The following is a 17,259-nucleotide window of genomic DNA, read 5'->3' as shown; positions in this document are numbered from 1 at the left end:
CTGTTTGTCTAAAAGTGTGATACTATGCCAATACATTCGGATTCTTCTGTGTGGTATTAATTTACGTTCATGTCAAAATTGATTAAGTTTCTCACATACAGGCTTAGCTTATTTTTGCTATTTTCGCTTTTCCCCTTTTCCCACACTGATGTCCAGGCCAGCGTAGCTATAAGAGATTTAAGCCTTTTTTTAACATACTGGCTACTTAAGTTTTGGGGATGATGCTAAATTCAAAGCCGTTTCGAAGGTAAAACATAAAGAATATTTTTGGCCTACAACTATGGTTCTTTTTAGAGTCCTGATGTTCCAGTTCTTCCTAGTTTTCTTCAGCTAAGATAATAGGTTACAGTGCAGAATTCTTGCTCTAGTTTACAATTAGAGGTATACAGTATTCTTGGGTAGGTTATTGAAAACGCTTGCTCTTTTGGGTTCATTTTTGAAGATTGGTGTTCAACAATATTGTTGTTGTTATTCACCACATCAATCACCACATATAGCAGCACTTTATTAATCTTTCTTGATGATTATTTTAAAGATTCGAAATTGTATACCGAGTAATTCTGAAAAATTAATCAGCGTTCTTGAAAAAAGTAAATATTGCATTGATTGCTTCATAATAATGGCATCTTTGATTGAAAATCATATGTTTGCCCGTTGAAGTATAAATGAATGTTTGAAAAATTTAACATTTATTAAATTCCAATTATAGCGTCTTCAAAGATTTTCTTTCAATTATTTTAGCGTTTATTGCACTCGTGTACATTCAAAATCTAGCTAAATGAAATTGTACACAGTTGTTTGACCGAGGAAGAATTAAACTGAATGTGAGTTTTGAATATCTCTCTGTTGTATCTCCATTCAAGACAGAGTGCAGAAAAGTTTGTTTTAATTTTTGATTGTGATTGTCATAGTTTACACGCGTTAAAGATTATCATTTTAATTTGCTAGCTGATCGTTTCTTCGCAGCTTTGAGGATAAATTTTGGAGCTGTAAGAGCTGGGTTGTTTTGGGATTCACTCTTGAACTTTTCTTAGAAGTTCTTTGTTTTGTAACTCTGGGAGAAGAAGCCTTTCATATCGACCAGACTTTTTTTAAGGAGATATAGAACCATTGATGTTTTATACGAAACTTCCAACGAATACAAGAGTTATCACCATCAAAAAGCTACAGAATCTTAACAGAAGGACACTATAACTGGACATATTAATTTCAAAAAAGTGGGGAAAAAAGCTTTGATGATATAATAAGCACTATAATCACCTGACAAGTCAAATCAGATTAACACGAACTTCAGAGCTTGCAAATGAATATTTCAGCTTAATGCACAGACAATACGTTCTCATTGTTCTACTGTGATCAAATATTCTATGTATAAGTGATAAAAACAACGAGAAATTATGATAAGTCAATTGGAGAGACGTTTAAACGGTGACTTGCTACACTTGGAATTTTTCAACAGAAATCTCAAGAAGAAAGACACTGAGAGAGACCAGAGAAACGCTACTTTTCAAATCGGCGACGAAGATGCCAATTACAAACCTTCGCGTAATGCTTTGAAACAGTTTAGTAAAACACAGAACAACACTTCTTTTCATATCGGAGATGACGAAGATAACGATGATCCGTTCGGTGAGATACCATTGAAAACAAGTAAGAGATACTATCCTAGAGATTCGACCGTTCACGATCCACCCTTTGGTGTTGAAAAAACGATGGAGAAAGAAAACCTCAAACCCATCCCGACCTCACCATTCAAGCTTCAAAGAACATGTCCGCAGAAAATTGTTCCAGCTCAGAAACTCGGCTTCACTGCACCTCGCTCCGATTACGGGCTTACACAAAATAAAGAATTGTTCAAAGAGAGACTTCAAGAAATCAAAAAGAGTTTAATCTCAAATAGTCTCATTCAATTACCAGTCACAGACCCCGACCAACAACCCACCAAATGGCATTTCCGTAGACAACGTACTCTTTCCGATCCATCTTTAAATTATACGGAGCAGTGCCACGATGATACGGATCTCCCACGTAGAGTAAAAAAACCGAACGCTGCAGAATTACACAGACAGTTCTATTACCAATCTGTTTTAAATGCAGAGAAGAGCAAACAAGAGAGGGAGCGATTGGATGAAGAACAAAGAGCGAGGGTGGATTTTCTTACGCCCAATGGAAGCGCCATCCAAGATAGTGTACCGTCCGCACCTTCCCCAAAAGAGTTGCAAAAACTGACGTACCAAAGTGAACAGAAAGATAAACGTCGTCAAAAGAAACAACTAAAGCATAATGCTTACAAGAATTTTTATTTCTCCAACTTGGCCTATGGTTCAGATAACCTACCAGAGAGCACTCCTCCCCCGCCTGCACTGTTCGGTCGCTCTTTTAGCGAATCAGGCGGCCGTTCGCATCATCGCTCGGAACCGATTTCCTTGAGCTTAGGATACAGGTTATGTGACTTGGAACCAGGACGCCATGATTCTCTATCAAGTGAAACAGACTCAATGGAAGATGTGTTTGACCGGATGTCGGTGCAATCGAGTGGCAGTGACGAGCAAAAAGCCTCAATGATGGTGGATAGTGAAATTTCTTGTTGTGACGAGGTATGATGTCTGTATGTGCATGTTGTGTTTTGTATGAATGTTATCGTATTGTCTTCTGGTTGTTTTTATTTGTGTTTTTTCGCGCGGCTGTCACAGAACAATATCATAAATGTTTTCCTGTGTGTTCCTTGTGTTGTTGGAAACAGACATCATGAATATAAGTACAAGTGAGGTATTATAGTGACGATCTGTTCGTTTGCTCTACATAAAGCTTTAAATGTGGAACTTGTTTAAACTGTGGATTTGGGTGACGGAAAATTTTGTTTTTGATATCCTACGAATTTTCAAAAGTTTCGGACATACATTAGAATTTAAAATTTTTGATACTGAATACCGCATTGATTTGACAATGCTATAAGCTATCATCTCAATTATTTAATAATTTAATGCTCTTTTATGACTTTTTTTATAACAGCAATAAAATTACTTAACTCTTAGTTTTTTTACGTACACTGTATTGTCTAATCTTTGACTTTCAACACAAATTTAAGTTAAATCTTGAATTTATTTTACTGTTTTTTTTTCTCACGGGGAAACACAGGGGAGTTGAGCCCTTGTTTTACCCTCATTAGTTCTCAAGCCTTTCAATTGTCGAAGTACCTTTCCAAATCATACTTAATGCAAAAGTAAATTGTTTAAAAAGCTGGCCAATGTAAACCACATGCCAAAAGATGTTTTTTTAATCTAATCAATCTCCGCTTTTTTGATGGTTTGAATAATTGGTTTTTCATTTGATAATTCCCCTTGATGTGCGCCTTAGAATGCAATAATTCGTGTGCAAAACAAGAGAGCCCATCTCTAGTTGTTCATTGTTCAGGAAACTATTCCTTTTTATACAATTTTTGAGTGTTTCAATGTGTGTGTTTGTTTACTATGATTTTTGATTTGCGTATTTTTTAGATTATCGAGGGGGTTTATCTAAAGAATCCTGCATTACTAAAAATAGACAAAAAGAAGGACAAATTTCATAAAAAACGACATATTTTGAAAATTTTGAAAATTTGAGCTCTAGATTGCTTGAAAATGCACTCAATTGTGACAATTATGACAAATTAAAAAAGAAAAACTTTGTATTTTGTACAATAACCATTTTTGAAAAAGTTATTGGGGGGGCATAGCCCCCCTTGCCCCCCCCTCAGTTGCTATGGCACTGTCGTTAGTTCCAAGACTCGCCATTATTCTATTGTAACAGCCTGTACCAGGCAGACACGCAACGAAGTTATCAAACCATTGCGTTGTGTAGGGCCAGTTTAGACTGCGACAAAGAGGACTAGATAGAAATGCATTCTTAATCAGTTAAGTCATTGTAACAGTTGAATCGTCTCTAACCTCTGTAAATGTTTGTTCCGACTTACTATCTTGTGCTGCTCAAGGCAATACAAATACACAAGGTTTTCTTTTAAATACTTGAAGTTGTTAGGAGAGTTTAGCAATGATATTTTATCCTAAAGAATTTGTGTACTAGTATAAAGTTTACGATTTCTATGAATTCAAATTGCCAAACTCAAGTGGTATAAATCTGGAAAGAGTGAAAAAGTTATTTATCTATTCAGGCTGGAAAAATGTTGGTATGCCGTCTCCAGCCCGACTAGGTTTATGGTTTAGAGCGTAGATAAAATGAACTCGTGTCGTAGTTTTCCTGTGATCATGTCGTAAATATCTTTCTCCTCAACCTCTTTACTAGAACAAAAAATCGTGGTAACTTGTGCAAAATGAGAAATTAAACCAACTCGCTATAACTATTAAAATGGTTTTTCTTTTAGCAACGAAAGAAAATGAGTAAACTCTTGATATCTGGTGGTAGTGTAGTAAATGAAGACCGCAAATTTCGTGCTGATGTTTACATCGAGGATGGAGTAATAAAGTAGGTTATTTGTTTTACTATCATGAATCAGTGGCTAACAATGCATTAAATATGAGATGATTGAACATTAGCACGTGCGACTTGGCTGAGGTTATTTCGTTTTCATAATGGTTTATAGTGCTCATAGGAGTTGGTTTCTCTTCCCCTTTGAGATTTCGAAAAATATTGAAAGAGTTCCCTCCTGTTTAGGTTTTAGAAAAGGGGTACTTTATGGGGACGTATTGTAGCTACGATGGCATTACTGTATTGTAGGCGCTTGGAAATAATATTCCTTCATCGCTGACGGTAGAAACACTATTAATGTCTATCTTCGTTTCTGTTCTACTTTTAGAGAAGTTCGTGAGGGAATTCCAGCACCTGAAGGATGTGAAGTTGTCGACGCTACTGGAAAGCTCGTCATGCCAGGTAATGGAATTTGTGTAAAGAGGGGCTCTTATCAAACAAAAGTCATATCAAGTTTCATAAAGTCAAAGTTTTGAAACTGATCGATTTTACAAAGCTCGAGTCAGATCCGCCATCAACTCTCGATCACAGTTGTTAAGAACATCCGAAAGAATATCTTTCCAGTGAACAATGGAAGAAAAAATCTTTTTTTTAACTTAAAATTGCTAGTTTGTGAAGCAGGCCATTCCCATGATAGCTTTCCCATTTCTTCATACAAGGTGGTATTGACACTCACACTCATATGCAGTTACCATTCATGGGCACAGTAGCAGTCGATGATTTCTACCACGGAACCAAAGCCGCCCTTGCCGGCGGAACCACTATGATTTGTAAGTATATTTTCCCTTCTCCTTTTATAAAAGGATACCTTATTTGTTTTTGATAGTGTGGGTTAAAGTCGGGAGAAGCTTCTTATGTCATACGTATTCATAGTTTCTACCCCTCCCTACATTTAGGGGGGGTCTTGGGTTTTGTTTAACCAAAAGCAAGGGGTGTTAAAAGTTTGACTTTCCTAAGGGGGGGGTTGCCAGTTAAGGGGGGTCTTCTTACCTAAGGGTGGGTCTTCTTAGATAAGGGGGATCTTCCTTGAATTATGACTCTTGTACAATCGTTTCATTTATACTGATTTTCTTTAGAAAATGCCCCTTAGAAGGGGGTGTGAAATTTTAAATTAATTTCCTAAGGGGGTTAGCACTTAAGGGGGGGGGTCCTCTTACCTAAGGGGGGTCTTGACCCCCCCTAGAAACTATGGTATTCTATTAATCAATCTCTTTCGAAAGAGGAGCCTTCGGGTTGCCTCCGACTGCGGTCGCAGATTTACTACTACTATTAATCAATATGCATCGTTTTGCTACGAAAAACGCATGTCTTTCTCTTTATCAAGTCATGTTTTCTTCTCACTTTAGTGGATTTTGTGATTCCACAGAAAGGGAAATCACTCGTCGAGGCCTACAACACGTGGCGTGGATGGGCCGACCCTAAAGGTATGTGACTTTCTATTCTGTTGATCTTGTTGATTTGAAAGTAAAAAGGATTTTTGTCTACTGTTCGAATGTTAAAAGGACCTAAAAAAGTCAGTCCTTTTTTCCTCCGTTGTTTCTCTCTTGGCATCTATCACGAACATCACGACCAGTTTCGAATTTTTGACTTCTACAATCAGAAAGCTACTTAAAATCTAAAACATTTTTCGCCAGGTTTTAATAAGTAAGAATTGTTTTTTTCCAAATTATTTCTGGACACTAATCAGGGTGAACTAATTTACAGATTTTTCATGAAAATTGTAGAAAGATGTGAGTAAGAAGAAAGTTTCAAAGGTGTAGCCTACATCTTACGGAAAAGAAACATTATTTTTTAAATTTTCCGTCCATCTTTGTTCCAGTTTGTTGCGATTACAGTTTCCACGTGGCTGTCACGTGGTGGAGTGAACAAGTATCTGCAGAGATGAAAGACCTCACTTCCAACCACGGTATCAACTCTTTCAAAGTATTCATGGCGTACAAAGATGTCATGATGTTGAGAGACGATGAAATGTTCGAATGTTTCAAAGCATGTCGACAGTATGGTGCAATGGCTCAAGTTCACGCAGAGAATGGTGACCTCATCAAAGCTGTAAGTCATTACGAAGTGTCATCCGATTTTTAACCAACTTTTATATGATTTGAACTCTCCAATTAGCAGGCGATCCGAAAAGAGGATCAAGGAGGAAAAAGCGGATAGGAATTTTAAGAAGAAACACACGCTTTCCAGGTGAGATTTACGAAAATAGGTTTCTTTATAGTGAAACTAGAGCAATGTAAGTGATGATCATGTTTAAACCTTGAAAGACTACCTCCAGCGCTGACTGCCCTACTTATTTTAAACTATTGTTTTCTTTTACCGTACAGCAAGCAGAGAAGATGATCGAGCTTGGAATCACAGGACCAGAAGGCCATGAAATGTGTCGTCCAGAACAGGTAGGATGTATGCATTGAAATATAGCTAACCTAGTCCCGTCTAAATAACAAGTATTGGCTTAAAAGATGCTGTAAATTTGAAGTATTACTTTGGACATTCCCTCTAGACCAAACAAAAATGGTCGTAACAATGAGGCTTTTTGCAACGATAGATTTATCAAAGATGTAAGATTGTTATGTAACAGATTGAACCCACTCTCGCAAAAAAACCGAGGTGAATGGTTAGCTAACTCTCTAATGAAAAGACAGTCTATCAAAATTCATTGCCAAATTCTTTCGAATGAAGTTTGCTTGAGTCAGATGTTGATAAAATTACGTCTTAGTTCATTATAATTGTTCATTCCCAAAGTTTATTACGTACCCTCTTCCATTTACAACATTTTTAAACAAAAGAAAGGAAAAAACAAACTCCCGCGTCGCGCGAGAGAAATTCTTTTGTAGATTCTGTTTTGTCAGCATAGAGGCGCGCCTCCTTTCTATATCGTAAAAACGAATATCTTGAAGAAATTTTGTTTGCTTCTTTCTATTGCAGGTTGAAGGAGAAGCAACTCAGCGTGCTATCGTCATTGCTGACCAGGTATTATAACATTCTTTATAAAATCAACACAAAACATTTAAGAAGAAAAGGGGACGTGGTTGATTTCACTTAGTGTAGAGTAGATGAGGTTTGATGTTTGTTCGTAAATGAAGTTAAAGAAAGCTTTCACGTTATAACGTGAACGACGTGTACGATAAATCCAAGACCAAGACTTGCACTAATCTCCTCTCGACAATATTTTAATTCCATACTCTTACGAACTTGCCCTAATAAGAATGAATCTTTCATAAAACTTGTACATATTTTCCTCAGGCGAACTGTCCCCTCTATGTTGTACACGTGATGAGTAAAACGGCCGCAAAGAATGTAGCGGATAGTCGACGTAAAGGTTACGTCTGTTTCGGTGAACCCATTGCAGCCGGGTTGGGTGTTGATGGAAAGAACTATTGGCATCGATGCTGGAGACACGCTGCAGGTTGGTATTCAATCTAAGTTTTCGCTTTCTTTTTAATAAAATGGTAGTACAAATAACTGAGTCATCTGTCGTTTTATTGTTCAGCATTTTACTTTTAACCATGCTTTTCGGGTAGTGAGTTTGTGACCGTAGGTTGAATCGAAGGCTCCCTTCTTTAGCTGTTTTTCTGAAGGTAAGGACTTTTCCTGGGTTTCTCTACACTTGCCCTTAACCAATCTCTAAAGTTGCTGAGCATCAAGCAGAGAGGCAGCAAGTACTCGTTTGGGATCTCTGGTATAGCCCGTCTGGGATCTTTGGTATAACCCGTCTAGGATCTTTGGTATAACCCGTCTGGGGTCAAACTCACAACCGAGCGCACTGTGATATAGCGGAATGCTCTAGCTTCATGCTATGGCTTTTCGAATACAAAGTTTATGTGAAAGTTCTGTTGATTATTAAAAAACCAAGATTGATTTATATTATGTCTTTAATGTTTAGGCTACGTGATGGGACCACCTTTACGACCTGATCCAAGCACTCCAGAATACCTGATGGACCTCCTTGCTAAGTGAGAATCGTTTTATTGGAACCTGAAAACCATCAATGCTCAGCGTTTCAATTTTCTCAAGACAATTTTTGGCATTTTTTCCGATGAGTCTTTGTAGTAATGTCAACGAGCAGCTAAGGCATAATATCGTGGAAAAGGTACTTTATGCTTTTATTTCATACGCTCTTCATCTAATGTTTTTCAGCGGTGATCTCTCCTGCACAGGAACGGACAATTGTACCTTCAGTGGTAACCAAAAAGCTTTGGGTAAAGACGATTTCCGTGGAATTCCGAACGGTGTCAACGGTGAGAATTTGCATTTTCCATCCATCTCATTGCTGAAATACTTGTCCGTTTTGGGCGAACATTATGCTTTTGCCAGGGAGGAACATATTATTGTCTCCCTGGGCCTTGTTGAGCCGAGTCTTGAAAACAGTTTTAACAAGATTTCAAGGCTTACATTTAAGGTCATTTTAGCATTCTTTATTTTTTATCAGGTGTCGAAGATCGTATGTCGGTAATCTGGGAGAAAGGAGTGGTAAGAATTCCCTATTACTTTTTCGCTTAAACGAACTCTAAAAGACTAAACAAATTTCAATATCTCCTTAGCCTTGAGTGATGATTTTCGAATATAAAATCTATAGAAGATATAAATTGTAAAAATGCCGTTCTATGACCCTTTGGATTAGATTACCCTATTAAAAGAGGGCTTGAAAAGCGTAAAATTGGGCAGCAAAATATAGCGTCCTGAAGCGGCAAACAAATTCAAGGAAGAACAGGTAGATAGAAGTAAGACTGACAGACAAAAAAAAGAGCTAACTGATGTTGAAGAAAGCTGAGAGTTCAAGTTTCAAAAGAAAGTCGAGCAGAGTGGAAGAAATCATTGTAAAATGTTTGCTGGTAAATATATTGTTTAGTTTCTGATGAAGAAATAAATTTTATTTCATATTATACAAATATGTAGTAAATTTTCCATGAAGGAGGTTTAGAGATTTTTGTTTTTACAACCATTATAGGAGCTAAAGTTTTTAAAACCTGTTAGTTCTTGCTTTCACTACACCTACCATCCTTGCATTTTAGCATACGGGAAAAATGGATGCATGTCGATTTGTAGCAGTGACGAGCACAGTGGCCGCAAAGATTTTCAACTTATATCCACGCAAAGGTAACGTTTCTTTTATCCTTAATTGTTGTCTAAAGCAAAATTCTAGTAAATCTTGAATCCTAACGTAGTTCGTACTAGTGCTACAGTGTTGTAGCTACCAGAGGAGGGGGCAAAGCACCTAATTTGTATAGAAGTAATTTTTTCCTAAAATTGAATATTTTGTGTTAAATTATTGCCTTCATTTGAATGATTTTTTATCAATTCTATTCCATGTAGTACTGGTTGGTCTATTATAAAAAACTTCTTCATCGGATTTATAGCTCCCAAGGCTAAAAAAGGCTAGTTTTTTTTCATTTTCATTAAAAAATGACTGATCTGCTTTCCTCTTTTGCAAGGTATCATTGCGGTGGGATCGGACGCCGATATCATTGTATGGGACCCTGAAGCGTCACGAACAATCTCCGCTAAAACGCATCACCAGGTATTGCTTTAAAGTGTTTTGTATTTAAAGCGGACTCTCTTTTTAACTCGAACCTCTATAACTCAAATGTCTCCTTTAACTCGAGCAACTCTTAATTCAATGGCAGTTAAATAGGCCCCTCATTAAGTTCATAAAATTATAACAAGCTTTTTTAAAACACGTACCATTGTTGCACATCTTATTTTTTGTCTTTTTTCGCATTAAGGCAGTGGATTTCAACATTTTCGAAGGACAAGTATGTCACGGGGTAACTGACGTCACTATCTCACGTGGTAAAGTCGTATATGATCGAGCTAACGGCGGTGTAAGTATATTTACATTTTACGATAATCATTCATTCGAAAAATAATGCCTTCAAATTTAGTAATTCATGCACCTTAAAATTTAATCGTTCTCCCCAGCCCCATTTTATGTTTTGCTCTTTTTTTTTCTTTTAGTTGAAAGTTGTACGAGGGTCAGGCAGATTCATTCCACGCCAATGCTTCTCACAATATGTTTATGAACGACAATTCTTGAAAGAAAAGGTACAGTAGGAACTGTTATTCTTGGCATCTAAGTTTTTTTTCGTCTCGACGCTTCAAGACCAGAATCTTAAAATCTTTTTTTTTTCAACGTTTTTATTGATTGATTCTCATTAGTTCTTTCAACTAAAGTGATTTTAAAGATTTTAAGGTCAAACATGACGTCGCTTATTCTATTAGGGGACTACTTGGTTCTCGAACCTTCCTTTAGTTTTTAGTCTTTATGAATAACCAGCACGGTGCCATTTTCGAATATTCTCCCGCTAGCCTACGATCGTGTAACTAGATGAAGTTCATCTGAAGCCACCTGTTGTCAACTTATTCTGATCTTTCTTTCAGGCGCAGAAACCAGAGAAAGTTGAACGTGAACCTTACACGGGACCGATTGTCGAAATTCGTAAGATTTTTTTATTGTCTAAGCTAATAATTACTATTTGTAATGTCTAGTGATGTTGATGATGTTTTTCAACGTGCGTGTTCTTCAGGGTTAGAATATTGTTATGAAAAAGAAATGGTCACATTAAAAATTTCCTTATCAAATATTAAATTGCCTTTAACAGGGCAAAGTTCTATGAAAGTTTTTTTCAATATCATCTGAGAACTACCTAAAATATCAAATGCCCGACTCTTTTAGTACACTTCTTTTCTCATAAACCCTCGCTTTTCTCTTAGGAAGCGTGAGAAAACTACTATGGGCCTTATCATTTACAAAGGGGTTTTTTTAATTGTTGGGTTGTATTAAAATAATTTCGCGTTAATTACCTTTATTCAATTACTTTCCTTTCTAGCCAAATAAATGGTGGATCTAGACATGGCTAATGCTTTCATGCAAATTTTTGTTGGATAATAGTAAATGATAATTTTGTATCCGAATTTATATCGGAAAATAATTTTGTAATTTTTTTGTTACATTTTTTAATGACCACTTGTTTTATTAAAAAGATATCGCCTTCTTTGTTTTTCCTTTTTTTGTATAGTATGTTTTGTCTACAGCCAATTCGCTCTTTTTGTTTTGTTCGGTTCATTTTTCATTAATTCGTTACTTCTATTTTCTTTTTCTTTTTCTTTTCTACATTAACATGAAACCCAATATGTGCTTTTGCCTTAGAGCAATTTTTTTTACGAGTTGCGCACAAAATATGAAAAACCGTGTCAATGAAACTACATTTTTCTATATTATTTCATATTAGGGTATGGTATAATTTTTGTTATATATTTTGTGTACGTTTTGTTTTTTATAGGCCTTTGGAATATACACATTATACATGAAAAGTGTTCTACTCGTGTAGATTGATCAAGTTTAAATCTCCTAAATGTGCATATAGGGAAGGTTACTTGGGCGGGGGGGAGGTGGCACTCATATGGTTTAACTCACGGCATGTGCCGCCCTTAAGGGTAGGTTTTAGACCCTTGAAATGCACTGTAATAAGGGTGTAATTTTGATAGAGTGCACTATAAGGGTCTTCTTTTAGCTGGATACACTGCAAGGGCGTGTTTCGGGACTGCTGAAATGTAAAACTGACAGTAAAAATTTGATGTATCTTTATAGTTTTGATCCCATTTTGATTGTTTCGCACATTCTCGGCATGTCGGCATCTCAGGCTCATTTTCGTGTGGCTTCAGCAAAATAAGACATGAAATTAAACTGCATTGTAAGGGTCAGAAACGTTCGGTAAAATGCACTGCAAGGGTACCCTTCACTACTTAAGGGATGCACGTAACGGTCCGATTTTGAAAGCCAATTTTTTGGCGACACATGCCGTCGTTTAGAAATCGAGTGCCCTCCCCGGGGGTTACTTGCCTGCCACAATTAAAATCTCAAGTAGTCAATTCAGCAAAAATTGAGCGTTTTAGTTGCATGTAGATGGATGTAGAATAAAGAAATATTCTGTCGGAACCCTTGGAGATCAAGGAAATCTAATGCACGTCATTTGTACAGCAAAAACTCGATTGTCCCAATTAGAAACCCTGTTTCACAGCCCCAGTAGAGCTTTCCCACAAAATTTCCAGTGGGGCTAAAACTGTCCGGTATTTTTCCAACCGGAGACGAAATCTTGACCTTGTTTTTCACCGGGGTTGGGGTTCTCTGTGACATAAGGGTGTAATAGAATTAAAACTCTTTATTAAAGTTCATTGGTCCATGGTAACATTATAACGGTCAAATCCTCTTTCTTTTGAACAATGCCATGACAACGTTTCGAGTTGTTAATTTTCTCGGAATTCCATTCAATGTTTAGTTTTGTGTTTTCAAATTAAACAGAGTTGCTCTCTTCGCGTTAAGACAAGTATTTCATATAGATTAAAGTGATTTACTCAGTCTTTCAAATATTACTGTGACTTGCAACTTTGCATTTGTTTGTAACTTTACTGAGTAAAGAAGTAGAAAGATTTTTTAAAAAACAAGATAATTTTTAAGGAACGTTTGACGGATTTTTGGACCCTTTTAAAGAATGATGTTGTATCACAGTTTGTGCGTTTGAGGTTCAAAGGTAATATTTGAAGCATCTTAGTTTCTTTTCTTAATTCTTTTCTCTCTATATTAAATTCATGATTTCACTCAGCTTTTTTAAACAAATGAACCTTTCATGTTTTTTTCACGCACGCTAAACTACACCCATGTCTCAGTGAGATGGTGAAGTTTCGAAATCCACCGGGCAGGCAATGAAAAAAATGACTTTTACCGGGTTTGAACTGAGTGAGAACCTTAAAATCATAACCATAACAATGTTTTTATTTGAAAATAAGGGATTGTTAATCTGTTATTGATATTAGCTTCTCATTCTTAATTATATTTTTAATATTCTTAACCTTTCCAGCGCGCAACTTTTTAAATTTTCACGCTGTCAGCGCGCAACATTTTTTCAGAAAATAGACATGTTCAGTTATTTTATCATAACTCAAGAACTAGGAATCTTTAGAAAAAAAGTAAGGTATCCCTGAAAAGCTAATTAAAGTCTGTTCACGATAAGTGTGCACTCTTTTTTCTTTTACCTATAACTTTTGAAGGAATTCTTCAATCTTTATAAATTTGGTATCATTGGAAAGATATTAGTAAGTGGAACAATTTGAAATAAAAAAGTCTTTAAAAAAATCCTAAAAACGAAGATGAAAATGAAGAAGAAAAAAATGAAGATCTTGTAGAGAAGTGCTATAACTTTCATTTTCACTGGAGAGATTCTTTGATCTTAGGAGATCATCACTGTGAAGAAATTTCACTAAAATATTTATTCAATATAAAGTTATGATACAAAGTTAATAAGTGATTGACCCCAAAAAACAGCAGAAAACAGCAGAAAACAGCGTTTTTAGACGTCAATCAGCTTATAACTTTGCTTGATATCTTTTGACTGAATGATTATTTTTGAGAATTTTTTTCACAGTGATGATGTTCGATAATCAAGGATTCACTTCAGTGAAAATGATAGCTATAGCACCTTTCTACAAGATCTTCATTTTTTTCTTCTTCATTTTCATCTTCATTTTTAGAATTTGTTTAAAGATTTTTTTATTTCAAATTGATCCACTCACTAATATCTTTCCAATGATACCAAATTTATAAAGATTAAAGAATTTCTTCAAAAGTTATAGGTAAATGAAAAAAGAGTGCACACTTATCGTGAATAGACTTTAAATTCTACAACTTTTAGACCAGGTACCAACCCAAATAGAATATTCCAACAAAAATGGTAGCATCACGCAAACCACAGTTTTTTTTCACGTTTTGCGGTAATGTCACTTTTTCTGCATTTTTCACTTCTAGAGCAAAAAAAAGTGGGGGGAAGTTAATTAAAAAATCTGTCTTTGGCTATTTATCAATCTATACATCATTTTGAAGTAATATACCAAAAATCAGCATCCAGAAAAATCTGTATGTGTCACACCAGCCGCCCAAATATCGGTCACTTTTGCCAAAAATCACGATTTTTCGGCTAAAAAAATCCAATACATACAATTTTGAAGTATTTTGATGATAATCTGTTTCTAGAAGCAGCTACAACATCAAAAATGGTGTAAAAGTATTTCCCAACTATCTAAGCAACACTTTCAGTCATTATTCTTAGCTCGTGAAGCTTTTGAAGGGTATCGGCTACCGTGAAACTAGATGGCATAGTCGGCGACAGTTGCAAAGTTTCCAAAAACCGTAAGCCTTTTGAGGCAAACTCATTGCTATCAAATCTGGTCTCTTTTGACCATAAGGGATGCTAAATGTCATCATAATAATTCCATGTGGCTGTTATGTGGTTCCTGCTATCATTTTGATCCATATAAGCTGTAATCAGGACATCGTTATGAGCCAAGAATTTTGGGGATCGATCGACCGTCCCTGGTGCTTGGAGAGGAGTGAAAGAAGTAGTGCAATTCAACATAAATCCAGGCTTTTCAAATTCTTTGGTGCTCCTTTGAAATATATGAGGTGCAGAAAACGCTTTTGCATTGGATTTGTCAACTTTCCATGCTCCAACCTGAAGAAAAAGTAAAAAGTACTGTAAGTTTGGGTCGACCCGCCTATGGTTTGTCGAGAAAAGTGGTCAAAATGACAAATAAATGGAATTTTTATGCTAAAAACAAAACAAAAAATATAGGATATACTTACTGGATGTTTTGCCATTATAAAAACAATGTTTCCATGAAGAAAAGTGGCCTAAACCAGTCAAAAAATCCAAGAGCTTTAGCAGTAAAGTTTATTGAAAAACCCATTTCTTGGTCGCCATCTTGATTCAGTGTTTTTCTCTACTTTTTCTACGAAATCTGCTGCCTCACCACGTGATCAAAACATTACATCACCATATATCAAAAGAAAGCTTAGAACCTCTACTTTCCGTTTTTCTTTACTTCTACGGCTAGCAAAGAAGCCAATGGGAGAAATATAGCTTAGAAGATCACTATGTCAAAAAGACGTGTATACACGTCTGCCGGAACGTATGCTCGACGTGTATACACGTCTGCCGGGCTGAAAAGGTTAATTATAACTCCAAGTAGTTTTTTTGTTTTTTCGAATTTTAGTGTTTTCCTTTCAGAATGAAAACCTCATCCAGTCTACTTCTGAACTCAGCGTTAAAAAAAAATATCAAAAAGCAAAGTTCAGCCAGAGGTACACTCTAGCCTACCCCCCCCCCAATTGGGGCTTAAAATTACGCCACATTTTGCAATTTTTTTCCCGGGTTATCCCCCGGGGAGAATCTGATCGCGTCACTGATACAGGGGTGATAATTTGTTTCAAATGTTGACAGATTCTTGTATCGAATGAATCCATTTTTATCTCATTATTAGCTGCATTGGATAGGGAGGATTTTGTTAAGCATTTTCTCTACTAACTGTATTAACTGTTTTTAGTAAGTTTTTACAGACAAAGTATGTCTTTTATAGCCAAACCTCGAATACACATACCTCTGCTTTTGTTGGAACTTTTGCAAGAATCTTTTTTTTTTCATATAATACACATTTTTTAATAAGAATATACTTTTGAGAATATGCTTAGAATATCACCATCGTGGAAATTAGCAAATACCTTATTGGTATTATATTTCGCGTGTATTAAATTTCGCGATTCGCGAAATTTTTTCGAGGAAACATTTTTCGCGTGTACTAAATTTCGCGATTGCCAGTTTCTGGAATTTTTTGCGTGTATTAAATTTCGTGATTCACTAAAGTGGGAATGAGGCAGGAAAATGACTGATTTCGCTTGAAACACAACGTATTGATTGGGTACCAAAAATAGTAACAAAACTAGTGACAAAAATAGTAACTAAGTGTAACAAATAAGTATTTTTCGCGTTTATTTAATTTCGCGATTTTGTATTTTTGAAAAATTTAAACGGTATTAAATTTCGCGAAATTTGGCCTAAAAAATCGCGAAATTAAGTACCCGCGAAATTTAATACATGCGAAATATAATACCAATAAGGTAAACCCTAAAAATGCCATTTCATAGCATTTTTAACTGTAAATTGTCAATTTTCACAAAAATTCCATTTCGTGGTTTAGACGTATATGTATTGTATTACATGTCAAATCTAGTTTGAACTAACTTAAGAATGCAGTAAGAATATTTTAGGATAATTTTCTCCAAAAAGTTAAGAATATCCATAATGAGATGAAAAAACGCCATTCTTATAAAAAAAACGTGTACCTTATTCAGATGATATTTTATCAAACACGTAGGTACTTTAGTGACAAGAACATAAAATTGATAGAGGATGGTCGTTTTACTAAAATATTCACCACGACTGATACATGTAAGTTGTCTCAGACAAGTGTATCGTCCGCGGTTATTTATTTTAGTTTTTTTTTCAATTATATTTTCAGGTATATCATGTCAAGGAATTTGGTCAACCCTTTAAGGTTTTTCATGCGGGGAAAGTACTTAAAGAAAGAAAGAAGACTCTGGTTGGAATATGGACCGATCTAGCAATCTCAATTATGAACGAGATGAAAAAGGGTGTGTATCTTTTTTGACAATATAATGGTGAATTTTTCTTTTATGAAAGACTCTTTGATCTGTGATGTTCTTACTTGTTATGCGGAGAAAAAACGTTATTTTCCCTCCCAATATCATTACATACTTAATGGCCACGATGCGTTTGCGAATCCATCAACGAACTAGTATCAAAATTGATTGGGTGTTTTATTTAAGAAGTCTCAGCCTGTAATTACGAAACTTTCTCAGTTACGCTCTTACTATTCTAACACTAACAAATCGAAAACCACGCCCCTCAATCCTAGAAAACGCTCGAATAAAAAATTCAACTTAAACAC

General features: G+C 35.8%; 1 protein-coding gene across 2 annotated transcripts in view; it reads left to right on the top strand.

The window, feature by feature from the left end:
• The window catches only part of LOC136802344 (dihydropyrimidinase-like), a 35,215-nt gene that overhangs the window by 10,715 nt on the left and 7,241 nt on the right, over positions 1 to 17,259 (top strand). The window contains exons 2-18 of one of the 2 annotated variants that reach the window (XM_067059071.1): positions 4,361 to 4,461; positions 4,793 to 4,866; positions 5,124 to 5,234; positions 5,811 to 5,888; positions 6,284 to 6,513; positions 6,789 to 6,857; positions 7,390 to 7,434; positions 7,708 to 7,870; positions 8,348 to 8,417; positions 8,602 to 8,702; positions 8,894 to 8,934; positions 9,477 to 9,561; positions 9,897 to 9,982; positions 10,188 to 10,286; positions 10,420 to 10,506; positions 10,843 to 10,900; positions 11,292 to 11,437. In XM_067059071.1, coding sequence (XP_066915172.1) covers positions 4,373 to 4,461; positions 4,793 to 4,866; positions 5,124 to 5,234; positions 5,811 to 5,888; positions 6,284 to 6,513; positions 6,789 to 6,857; positions 7,390 to 7,434; positions 7,708 to 7,870; positions 8,348 to 8,417; positions 8,602 to 8,702; positions 8,894 to 8,934; positions 9,477 to 9,561; positions 9,897 to 9,982; positions 10,188 to 10,286; positions 10,420 to 10,506; positions 10,843 to 10,900; positions 11,292 to 11,299 — 1,494 coding nt within the window. In that variant the 5' untranslated portion in view covers positions 4,361 to 4,372 and the 3' untranslated portion in view covers positions 11,300 to 11,437. Of the gene's footprint in view, positions 1 to 4,360; positions 4,462 to 4,792; positions 4,867 to 5,123; positions 5,235 to 5,810; positions 5,889 to 6,283; positions 6,514 to 6,788; positions 6,858 to 7,389; positions 7,435 to 7,707; positions 7,871 to 8,347; positions 8,418 to 8,601; positions 8,703 to 8,893; positions 8,935 to 9,476; positions 9,562 to 9,896; positions 9,983 to 10,187; positions 10,287 to 10,419; positions 10,507 to 10,842; positions 10,901 to 11,291; positions 11,438 to 16,809; positions 16,943 to 17,259 lie in introns of those variants that run through there. The other variant, XR_010845993.1, reaches the window with a different exon arrangement.

This window comes from Clytia hemisphaerica, unplaced genomic scaffold (assembly GCF_902728285.1).
Source record: "Clytia hemisphaerica strain Z4C2 unplaced genomic scaffold, Clytia hemisphaerica genome assembly, whole genome shotgun sequence".
Taxonomy (NCBI): Eukaryota; Metazoa; Cnidaria; class Hydrozoa; order Leptothecata; family Clytiidae; genus Clytia; species Clytia hemisphaerica.
This window is presented reverse-complemented; position numbering and strand designations above follow the sequence as displayed.